General features: G+C 43.4%; 1 protein-coding gene across 1 annotated transcript; it reads left to right on the top strand.

Moving 5' to 3' along the window:
- Window positions 1-2,923: 2,923 nt before the first annotated feature.
- Window positions 2,924-8,453, top strand: LOC311022185 (fibroblast growth factor 4A-like; the record flags this gene model as incomplete). The annotated part of the gene is made up of 4 exons (XM_084023276.1): window positions 2,924-3,206; window positions 4,036-4,164; window positions 6,917-7,020; window positions 7,950-8,453. The coding sequence occupies 4 exons, from the start codon at window positions 2,924-2,926 to the stop codon at window positions 8,130-8,132; spliced, it is 699 nt and encodes a 232-aa protein (XP_083879402.1). The 3' UTR covers window positions 8,133-8,453.
- Between the last annotated feature and the right edge of the window lie 4,047 nt (window positions 8,454-12,500).

The following is a 12,500-nucleotide window of genomic DNA, read 5'->3' as shown; positions in this document are numbered from 1 at the left end:
AAAATGATCCATCAAGTATATACAGAAAAACAATATTTTCATGTTCAGAATGAATGTGGAATATGAGTGTAAACGTAGTCACTGTGTTGAATAACATCTTTGGTAGCTTAAATGTCGACTCAAATCATAAGTCGACTTTACTTGGAGCTGTCCAGCTGCACCGGGCAGCGTTGTCTCCATGTTGGCCGTTCAGGGGGGCTGCTGCAGAGAACAGTCCACTAAAGAGTGCCTCGGCCTGTTGTGTGTCTGCTGATGTTATATTAGAGCACTGTTAGGAACTAAAGTTATTTCAAGTACTCTAATGCAGCTTATTTGCCAATGACGCTAACGTTATGTGCATCTGAAGTTCTAATTCCATGTTGAGTCTTAGATTTGCCTCAGCACCCAATGACCATGTTCAACCAGTATTTAATGAATAAAAGAATGGTTCTATTTAGGATTCAAACACCTTCGCTGTGGCTCATTCCAGATAGGACGAGTGCTGTCAGACACTGTGCTGATTGAAGACGGCATGCTCTCAGAGGTCACATGATCTGTGAAGGAAACGTCCTGTATATCGCCAAAACACTTCAAATCTTAACACAATAACCCAGATTCCTACCAAAGTCCATTTAGCTGCTGCTCTGGGGTTTTGAATGTCCTCCTTAAAAGAGAGAAGAGTTCTCCACTGATTCATCATTCTCTTTTTTATTTCACACATTCTTTCTTGAGGAAGTTTCCAGACTTCACACAGCTCACTGAAGTGACACTGAAGGCTTTATACAAATGTGTTCACACATGTAGTAGAACTGCTCAATAGCTGTCAAATCACCTCCACCAACCAGATTCCCCCCATCACGGCTGAAGTCACCACTATTGCTGCTTTGTACATGTTGAAGTCCCAGATCCACCAGGAAACCAAACACCGTCCTGCCTGAGTTCATGACATCATCCAGAGGTGTTCGGTGGATTTCACCAAGCTGGATTCACTGGCTCCAGGAAGACACACATCAGCTGGTTTACCACAGCTGGATGAACCTGGAATAAACCATTTAACTGATGTTAAATGTCATGCTTCGTTAGGTCTGTCTGCAAGACCACAAGCTAACAACTTTTAAAAGTTACATCATCTTCCCATAAGGATTTCTTCACATCCGATTTGTTTCACAGTTAAACAGAGTTGAAATACCACAAAAAAAAACAACAAAAATGCAAATGAGTTTGACTTTTAGGTTGGACTTCATGTCCACGTTGGCACCTGAAAGACCAATCAGAAGCTAGAGAACTAAAGAGACCTTTCATTGACTACTTCAGGTTTTGTGTCTTTACTCGGAGTAGAAATCCCCAGACGCCCCAGGATACGATATTATCACGATATTTATGTCACAACGCAATCTCTTTGCAATGTGAAGCATTTCGCCACATGCTGACTATTAACATGCATTATGTTGTGATACATTGTGATTTAGTGAACCTTTAGTCAACATCTGTTTTTGTCTAAGAAGGTAAAGTATTGAACTCGATTCATCTCACTATTTGATGCACCATAAACCTGTCATGTACAAGTATGTGGCCCTTTCATTCTGACCTCGCATGCCTCCACAAACGATGCCAGTTCCATAAAACATTCTATCCCAGTTTGGTGTAAATTAACTTATCTGACTTGAAACGAGTCCTGATCTAAACTCTCCTTTCCATCACCTTTAGGAAGAACTGGAACTCTGACTGTGAGTCAGAAGGATGAACTTAAAATAAGAGGTTCAGCATTTTGGCTGTCGCCATCTTGGGATTTTTGCAACCAGTGAACAGAGCAGAGCAGCACCCTTACTGGATGTGAATCCATCTGGATTCTGGTGTGAAGCTGTTAACAAACTTAGATTCGGAATTCAAGGCCAACTTTACAGCTAGATGTTTAAGTCATCTTAATAGCTAACTGCATTGGTAGCGACCTGTCAATCAACAGGTAGCCCCGCCCCAAAAGCATCCCCTGCTTTTTGGTCTGGTCGACTCTAAATGGACCATAATGGACTAAATGAACATCATGCTGGATTGATGAAGACTTGAAACTAGAGATTGAAACCATAAACTTACAATGTTTACTGAGATAATACATCAAGAGAGAAGTATGATTATTTTTGTCATAGACTTCTATACAACCAGAGAGGAGCCGCCCCCTGGTGGCCAGCAGAGAGAATGCAGGTTTAAGGCACTTCAGCTTTGGCTTCACTTTACAGAACCGGAGTTTGACGCCTGGTGAGCCCTGACCCCCAGCATCAGTGTCGGACCTCACTAAAGTTGTTGTGATGGACACCGTGCGGCCCAAAGTATTATTGTTAAGTGTCTGAGATGTTTTTCATTGTGTAACGTCATCCCGACTGACAGAAGATGTAGTTGTGGCAAGTAAAATGAAACAAAAATAGACAATCTGTGTCACAGCAAGAAACCAATAGATCATGACTGGCATCCACATACTTTTGTCCATGTTTTGTCAGTTACTTTCTACAAGATCCCTGAACTCTTCAGAGTTGCCCTGCTGCCACTATCGGCTCCACTCGCTCCCCAATCTCAGTGATGTTGATAGCAAACAGACAGTGTGCATGTCTCTTGCCCGTCAGAGGCCTGATTGGGTGACATAATAAAATGTTCATGTATGAGGGCTACACCCAAATGGTAAAGTGGCAACGTTTACATAACCAAACATGAAGTGAAACCATGGAGCAGCTCAGTCCCAGGATGTTAAGACGTTTGTGTTAGTGGCAACACACTTCTCTATGCAGCAGCTTCACAGGACATCACACGTGGAGGCTGCTGTCAGTAGGATTTCTGATATGTCACTGATAATGATAGAATACAGTTGAGTCTATCAGTGTGTCACTGTCAGGCAGTGCTTTAGGGTAGAAAGAGGTGTTGGGGAGATAAAAGCAGGACGTGAGTGTAGGGGGGGATGAGCAGAGAAGGCAGTGGAGCTCACCAGAGGAAGAGGAGTCCTAACCTGGACCTGCTGCACCGGCACACTCCCTGGACCCTGGACTGTTTGGACATCTGTCTCATGTGTTTCATGATGAACACCTCCCTGCTGCTGCTGTTGCTGCCTGGCTTCCAGCTGCTCCTGACTCTCAGTGCGGTAGCCAAGATACAGAAAGCAGCGGTTTCCCCGGAGGACCACGGCACTAGCCTCCGAGGTCTCTGGAAGCTGCACATGAGGGACATGCTGCTGAAAGGAAAAGGTAAGCAAGCACTTCCATTTAAAGCATTTATTTAAAGCATTGAGCCCAAATGTTTACACATAAACATTCATGCAAAAAAGGTAAAATAATGAGGATAATAAACACTATACTGAGAAATAAGATATTTATAAAAAACAGGACAACAGACAAAAAGCATAAAAGAACAAGGTAAGAGACATAAAAAGCTAGTTTTTATAGTCTTTTAGCCTCTATATTATTTTTTAACAAATATTTCCATGATTCAAAGTACTTGGCAAAAATATGGAAATCAACACCTGATTATGATCAGTAAGTAAAACACAATTAAGATGATGGTCCAATTTAGATATAGTTCCTCTTATATTCAGCTGTGGTGAAAAATAATGCAAATCATTCACATATTAGTTTTCTGTTCATTTCTAAATGCATTCTGGTCATGAATGAAATCCATTTGAACCAATGTATAATTTGAGGTGTATCACAGTCTGTACAGGATGCTATGAAACAGTTAACGAGGAGCTGGTTTAAATCTACTCCAGCATCATTCAACAGTCTGCAAATGGAAAAAATAGAGAGATTTCACTGATGAAATGAAAGTAACTTGGAAAAAGGATCCTTGCAAAACTCCACAGATGAAAGGAATTTAGAAGGATAATCTTGGCAAAACTTTTAAAACCTGTTCTTGGGTCATAAACACAGGAAAGAAAACTATTCAGACCAATCAATCTGTTTCTGTTTTTACTCCTGGATGAAACGATCCAGTAGTAATCCAGTAGGATAGCTACTGTCAACTAACTAGTTGTCAAAGTGTCGTCGATTCCAATCAACCAATCAACTCTTTGTAATGCAGCTTCCAGTCCTCATCCAATCAGAGAAGGGGTGAAACAGCAGCTGCTCTACTGCCGTGTTGGGATTGGCTACCATCTTCAGATTCTGCCCAGTGGCTCCGTAGGAGGCGTCCACAAACCCACAGACCACTGTGAGTTCAGTCCGCATGTATGTCCCCCTCACCACACCTGCAATATGAACATACTGTGTATTCAATAACAAGTTGGAATGGCAGTAGAATGGACAATGCCGTTCAAATCAACACATCCACATCCTTTCTTATGTGCACGTTGCAGCAGGCTGATTTCCATATAAAGTTAAAGGAGAAATCCGGTCATTTTTGACCCCATGTCCGTTGTCCTCAGGGTCATCCCGACTTATTAGAAGCAAAAAACCAGACAAAAATTGACGTTGCCTAGCCTGAGATCTGTACCTGCCTGGCAGCCTTCCAGACTCGCTACAATGCTAACCCATTGGGGCACCGTTGTATCTGCTTTCCTGGGCCACAGAAAACAATTCCAAGACCTATGCAACACAGGTTGTGTCCGTACGAGACACCACGGCGCTCGTTTAGCACAAATAGTGTGGCAAAACGACATAAATATGTGTGTTTTAGCATGAAGTTACTCACCTCAAATCACCCCGTAGAGTAGACATTAGCAGTAGACAGCCGAGCGCCTGTCGTCCCTCCCAGTCACCGCAGAAACGAAAACGTTTTTCACGTAGTTTTGATTTTGTATCCATAAAGAAACGACCGAGCAGTGCAGTCGTCATGTCCGTAATAAATCCATGAAGCTGTTACGTCCATATGTATGACTGTTACAACATAGCTTCAGCTAGTAACGTTCCGGGCGCTCGTCCGTCCCAGTCACCGCAGAAACATAGCAATGATAGCTTAAAGCTAAACAGTAGCCGGGAGCCAAAACAATGGAAGTCTCGCGCAAGTTCCCGTCTCCCGACGTCCTCACTCTGGAGCTGTTTTCAAGCCACTAGTGACAAACTTCTTTCCATCGAGTAGTGCCGTCATGTCCATATGACAGTGTAACTGGCGCTAGCCTACATAGTAAGATTGCTTAGCCTTTGTGACAGTTGAAGCTGCTACAGCGACAACAAATCTTGCGCAGTCTCAGTAGGCTAGTTGTGTTGACGGCATGAGTGGGAGTCGCGTGTCGCGTGTCGCGTGTAGCGTGTCACGTGTCGCGCGTAGCGTGTCGCGCGTGCAGACTGCAGTCTCTCATCAACAGAGTGAGAACAAAGTGACCCTCGCGCGACTGTCCAAGATGTTTCACTGTACTGGCTTGAAAACAGCTCCAGAGTGAGGACGGCAGACGGGAACTTGCGCGAGACTTGCATTGTTTTGGCTCCCGGCTACTGTTTAGCTGTAAGCTATCGTTGCTATGTTGTAACATAGTCATACATATGGACATAACGGCTTCATGGATTTATTACGGACAGGACGACTGCACTGCTCAGTCGTTTCTTTATGGATACAAAATCAAAACTACGCGGAAAACGTCTTCGTTTCTGCGGGGACTGGGACGGACGAGCGCCCGGCACGTTACTAGCTGAAGCTATGTTGCTATGTTGTAACAGTCATACATATGGACGTAACATCTTCATGGATTTATTACGGACAGGACGACTGCACTGCTCAGTCGTTTCTTTATGGATACAAAATCAAAACTACGTGAAAAACGTTTTCGTTTCTGCGTGACTGGGAGGGACGACAGGCGCTCGGCTGTCTACTGCTAATGTCTACTCTACGGGGTGATTTGAGGTGAGTAACTTCATGCTAAAACACACATATTTATGTCGTTTTGCCACACTATTTGTGCTAAACGAGCGCCGTGGTGTCGTACGGACACAACCTGTGTTGCATAGGTCTTGGAATTGTTTTCTGTGGCCCAGGAAAGCAGATACAACGGTGCCCCAATGGGTTAGCATTGTAGCGAGTCTGGAAGGCTGCCAGGCAGGTACAGATCTCGGGCTAGGCAACGTCAATTTTTGTCGGGTTTTTTGCTTCTAATAAGTCGGGATGACCCTGAGGACAACGGACATGGGGTCAAAAATGACCGGATTTCTCCTTTAATATAATATAAAGTAAAGTGGACTCACTGAGGTGAGGTTTCCCAGTGACGACTAGCAGTGGTGGGGTAGTAATGTAAGGAAGCAAAGAGAGACGGACTACATTAGTAACATTTAAAAAAATCCACACCATAGGCGTATCTAGCCCATTTTTAGGGGAGCTTTAGCATGCAATTTAATTTGTAGTACTTTGTAAAACCAAGTGATGGCTTTTTTGCTCAGCATTCAAGTAAGGTTTCCAGTCACAGTGATTTCCCCTATCCCCAAAGTCTGATGTTCTTCATTCACAAATGTGGGAATCATAGTCCAAAATAATGTTAAAATGTACAGTTTTTTGTTTAAAAAAAAAGGGATTTTTTTGGGGAGGGATCATTGGGTGCTCAGCCCTAAAGCTCTGTTCCTAGAATCGCCCCTGGTCCACACACTCTTATCACACTGCAGAAAACAACACTAATGTTGTCACTGGCAGCTGGCTATTTAGCTAGCTTGCTAATTCCACCATTCTTCATTCTTTGATGCTACACTGGTAACAGAAAATGAGCCCGGTCCAACAGTTTCTTCCCCCGCACTCCCCTGCTGTTCAGGAAAAGGAGCTCTCCCTACTTGCTAACTAGCTACCTAGCTTGGTAGCTACCTAGTTAACTAGCTACCTAGCTAAGTAGCAAGACATCTGTCTCTCTTCCTGGTGTGCTGTGACATCACTTTACAGCCCCGCTGACATGGGCTGTCACCTTGACAACTAACAAAAGTCACCATTGGGGGGGTTGGCCTTCCCCCCGCTGCATTGCATATTGCTTTACCCTGTATTTCTCCTCAAGGTTGGCTGAAGGTGTTTGCTATGAAACATGGAGTCGTGGGAATCAGAGGAGTCAAGAGTGGCTTGTACCTTTGTATGAGTGGAGAAGGACGGGCATATGCAGCGGTATGTAGCCCACAGCAGGAACACAGTAACACTTATTTCTGCTGGAAACCAATGTATCTGGGTATTTAATAGTGTTGCTTGATTCAGCTCCAAATTGACATGACAGCTTGACATTTAAGTGCACACTACTTGAATTCTACATATTGTGATATAAATATACATAGCGACTGTTTGAAAACCCAGTTATTGCAATTGAATTTTGCTATAGAGAGGCTTAGTCCAGCCCTTTCCTGTGTCCACCATGGGACCTTATTTCAGAAAGAAATATAGACAGTCATCAGCGTGAGAGATGAATCATTGTTTTGATACCATTTGAATTAATGCCATGAATTACACATGCTCGTCAATTTCAAAGGGAATATTGCTTAGCATTAGTGCTAGAGAGTAGCATAAGCTAAATTGAAAGGGACATCATTAATGGTAAGTGAAATCAAGCGACATGTTAAATGAATGTAGACCAAGCCCAGCAGTTCATGTGGTGCTCTTTGTGTTCTGTAGCATGGAATTAGCTAACAAGCTAACTAGCAGGCCCTAAATGAGTAAAACTCAGCAACACCCGTATCATAGTGTTCACATTCTTATCAGTAACACTGATTCACCAGGTAATGATTTCATCTCTTGTCCACACACTGTTTGTTATGCTACACTGTTTAAGGGAAACACCAATATGCATCTGTTGCAAGTTTATTTTTCTCACGTTCTTGAGGCATTTTTTGATTTCCCAGGCTAGAGGCACTTCAGCCAAATCTCTGGGGTTTAGTTACTCGTTTATTGGGTTGTGCATGTTGTGAAAGAAAGTGTGCACTTTTGTCAGACCTGGGCCAAACATAGTTACAATAAGGACGAACGTGTGATCAATATGCCTCACTGAACACTAAGTACAGGGCTGCATGATGAAACCAAGACAAAATGTCTTTCTGACCTTCTAGGAGCAGTTCTCTGACGACTGCATGTTAAAGGAGAACCTGGAGGAGAACCACTACACCACCTACTCCTCCCTGTCTCACCCAGGCATCTATCTGGCTCTGTCCCACAAGGGGGAGCTCAGGAAGGGCAACAATGTGGGCCGCCACCAGTCCTGCACCCACTTTCTACCTCGGAGGACTATGTGATCATACTACCAGACAGCTACTGTAGAATTGGGGGCCAAACTTGCAAGAAAATCAACGGATTAGAAATTGGTCTTCACACAGCAACTGGGCCTAAGACTGCAACATGGAAAACGTATCACATCCAAGAGACGCAATTGGTGGTGTTCTTCAGAACATTACTTATTGAGAGTAGGGACAATGAACTGAGCTCATCCACTCATCCTGCAACTACTCATCTTGCTCAAAAGACCTGACACAGTCTGAGGATCATTCAACAAACAATGGCTGCTTGTAGTGCAATGCAGCAACCTGTTAATGGATTTTAAAATGGGAAAAGATACAATAATGATAACACAGGAACTGTCTGATGGGACAACTTGTTGTTCAAACTACAATATACAGTATTCTTCTGATATTTTCAAGTTGCACATGCATGGTAAACACTGAAATCATTCAAACTAGTGTGATTTTTTTCTGTCCCTAAAATTGCACTAATCAATATTTATATATTAGCAAAGTGTAACATCAAAGGTTATTATTGACAAACCCACAGAAACCCTTTTAGAAGTATGGATGACTAAATGCAATATAGTAAATGTAAAATGGCTGTTTTTTGTAAAATGGCGTGAAGTGAAAAGAAAATGCCTTAAAGTGTCCATCCATGGTAGACAATCTACCACTTATCCTGTATTCAGGGTCGCGGGGGGCTGGAGCCGATCCCAGCTATCACTGGGCGAAGGCAGAGTACACCCTGGACTGGTAACCAGTCTATCACAGGGCTGACATGTAAGGACAGACAGGTAACCAGTCTATCACAGGGCTGACATGTAGAGACAGACAGGTAACCAGTCTATCACAGGGCTGACATGTAGAGACAGACAGGTAACCAGTCTATCACAGGGCTAACATGTAGAGACAGACAGGTAACCAGTCTATCACAGGGCTGACATGTAGAGACAGACAGGTAACCAGTCTATCACAGGGCTGACATGTAGAGACAGACAGGTAACCAGTCTATCACAGGGCTGACATGTAGAGACAGACAGGTAACCAGTCTATCACAGGGCTAACATGTAGAGACAGACAGGTAACCAGTCTATCACAGGGCTGACATGTAGAGACAGACGACCATTCACGCTCACATTCACACCTACGGGCAATTTAGAGTCATCAATGAACCTATCCCCATCCTGCATGTCTTTGGACTGTGGGAGGAAGCAGGAGAACCCGGAGAGAACCCACGCATACAAAGATCTGCCAAGATCTGATGAATGGTAAATGGTCCTAATTTATATAGCACTTTTATCCAAAGCGCTTTACATTGTTGACTGACATTCACCCATTCATACACACATTCACACACGACGGTGGAGACAACCACACAGGGCGACACCAGCTCGGCAGGAGCAATTAGGGTGAAGCATCTTGCTCAGGGACGCCAGACACTCAGCTAGGAGGAGCCCGGGATCGAACCAGCAATTTTGCGGTTACCACCCAACCCGCTCTACCTCCTTAGCTAATGCCCCCCCGAACTGCCCCTACTAAATTTTAACCCAGTGTTCAGAAAATTTCAAACTAATGTAGAGAAGTGGGAAAAGATCAGATTTACATTGTGGTTACCGACAAGGTAAAAATGAGTATATTATAAAAATGAGTGTTGTCCCTCAATTTAATTATGTGGTTATGATGCTGCCAATCACTATACCACCTGACATCTTAAGGAGGTATGATAATATAGTTACACATTTTCTTTGGGAAGGGAAAAAAACAAGAATTAAATTGAGTAAATGATGTGCCCCTAGGGAGAAAGAGGCAATGGGGTTACCAGATCCAAGATTTTACTACTTAGCATTTGAATTGTCCAAATTACAAGAGATAATTTGAGATAAGCTTTGGCTTCTCCCGCTTTCCCTTTCGGCCATGTATTGTATTATTTGAACAAAGATGAGGTGGCCACGCCGTGCCGGCATAGCGAATGAGCGAGGCGGTGCAGGAAGACTATGCCGCAGTAGAGGGGCGAAAGAGGAGCAGAGTGTTAGAAATACGACAAGCCTGAATATTTGCAAAGGCAGAAACCAGGAACGCTACGAACACGGTTAGATTGGTTGACGATCTGGCAATGAGCCGGAGTAGATAAGCAGGAGGAGTTGATTATGATGAGTCTCAGGTGTGAATGAATGAGTCAAGAATGGGAGGACTCAGGAGGAGCAGGAGTCTGACAGCCACGCCCACAACATGAAATACAAAGACAGACACAGATCTGAGGCCTCTACTCCTCAGCGATTTCAACATACCAGGTATCTTTTTCTTGTTTTACGAAAATAGTTCACCGAAATGTGTTTCTGAAGACATTTTATGCGAGAAATAAGCTATGCAGTTGCTGAATCTGTCATTAGTTTAGATCGACAACAGTCAGTTTAAAATATTTTCGAGAGCTTGCGGGAGGCGGCACCGTCTCTCGAAACTCACCGCGACGCGAAGGCATTGCACGGCTTCTTACATAGACAATGAATGGGAACATCCCATAAACATTCATAAACTCAGACAGTACGCCGTTTAATTTCCCTGTGTGTCCGGGACTTCCACAACATGTACAAAGCAGTAATAGTGTTTATTACGGCCATGAATGATGACACATTATCGGTGTAAATGCAGCGGGTGCCATTCGGATCTCTCTCTCACCCCTACTGCAGTACCAGTACGTCCCCGATCCCAAACTGCTCGGCGATCGCTCGCCACAATCCCCCCCCGCTGATGCCAGAATCTCACTCGGTGATGAACGCCCCCTCTCGGATATCTCCTATCATCAGAGGAGTTAAGCCTATGCAAATGACTCCTTTCGTTACGTAACGGGACTGAATCTGAACAGCCTGTGGGAGCGCTGTTGTACCAGTGGGGGGGGGGGGGCTGCAGAGACCATGCAGGAGTTGCTTGTTTTCCTCATCCTGGGAGTTGGCAGGCTCAGGGAGGACCAGTTTATAGGTGTAGAGACCAGGGAAAACCTGTTTTTCAGAATATGGGACCTTTAAAGTGATGGTTCAGAGTAAAATGCACTCTAGGTAATTTCCACCATGACATCCAGCCAAATACCCCCTCAGAAGCATTTTTAGCAATGGTCAACATTGGTCAAGATAGGGCTATCAGCCGAATGGCTTAGTATTGGCACGATGGTACATCTTGTATACAGTGGTGGACAGTAACAGAGTAAATTTACTTAAGTACTGTACTTAAGTACATATCCAGAGGATTTGTACTTTACTTGAGTATTAGATTTCTTTGGTACTTATTACTCTTACTTGAATACATTTCCAAGACAAATACTTTTACTTTTACTCAAGTTAATTTCTAGAAAGGCTGAAAAGTACTTGTTACTTTCAGGTCTGGTCTTTTTTTTCTTTTTTTAAGTACTATTGGACACAAGCTGTGTTTGCCAAAGAAGGAAACCTATCACAGTGCACGCTCTCCACTGGGATCTACGTAAAAGCGGAAATAGGTAATCCCTCCCCATAAGGATACATGGGGAGACAGAGTTTGTTGTGCTCCTATATTGTCCTTCCTGTAAAGACAAGTGACCTCAACATTGAGTTATTGAAAGCAGAGATGTAGTTTTTTGTAAAACAGTGATTCTCAACCAGTGGTGTGGGGACAACATTGGTCTTTGAGGGGGTTCCAGTTCCCAATGATAGAGAGTTAGTTGGACGGTGCAGGTTCATTTGGTTACAATTTCAATGATTGTTAATAAACATCTGCATCTGCAACATCTGCTGTAGTCCTGTGATCCCATTCATTTTATTTGAAATTTACTCTTACTCTTACTTTTACTTAAAGTACATTTAAAAGCATGTACTTTTGGATACTTAAGTACCTTTAAAAGCAAGTACTTTTTTACTCTTACTCGAGTACCATGTCGACTGAGCTACTTTTACTTGTAATGGAGTAAATTTTGACCAGTAGTATTTGTACTCTTACTCAAGTACTGGGGTCGAGTACTCTGTCCATCTCTGCTTGTATATCATGCCGTCACGCGAGTTTCACGCGAGAGTATGAAAAAGTTTCGCTGAATTTTTATAAATGCTTGTATTATCAGGTCAACACATTTTTATAAATGCTTGTATCATCAGGTCAAAACTTGTCAACACTTGTTGACCTGATAATACAAGCATTTATAGAAATTCAGCGAAACTTTTTCATACTCTCGCGTGAAACTCGCGTGACGGCATCGGCTGGGTATACACGGAAGTGGCGTCTACGCTGCAGTAGCGTTAGCAGCCGAGGATAGAAGCTATCAGGCAAGTGTTCTTTTAAATAAACTCCTGGTGTAGCCTACTTACAAACTTTCCAAATGCCTCGTTTTGTGAGTACAGACCCTATGTGTACTACTGCAGAAGT

This window comes from Eutrigla gurnardus (assembly GCF_963514095.1).
Source record: "Eutrigla gurnardus genome assembly, chromosome: 12".
Lineage (NCBI taxonomy): Eukaryota > Metazoa > Chordata > Actinopteri > Perciformes > Triglidae > Eutrigla > Eutrigla gurnardus.
Note: the sequence above shows the minus strand (reverse complement) of the source record. Positions and strands in the feature narration are given on the sequence as shown.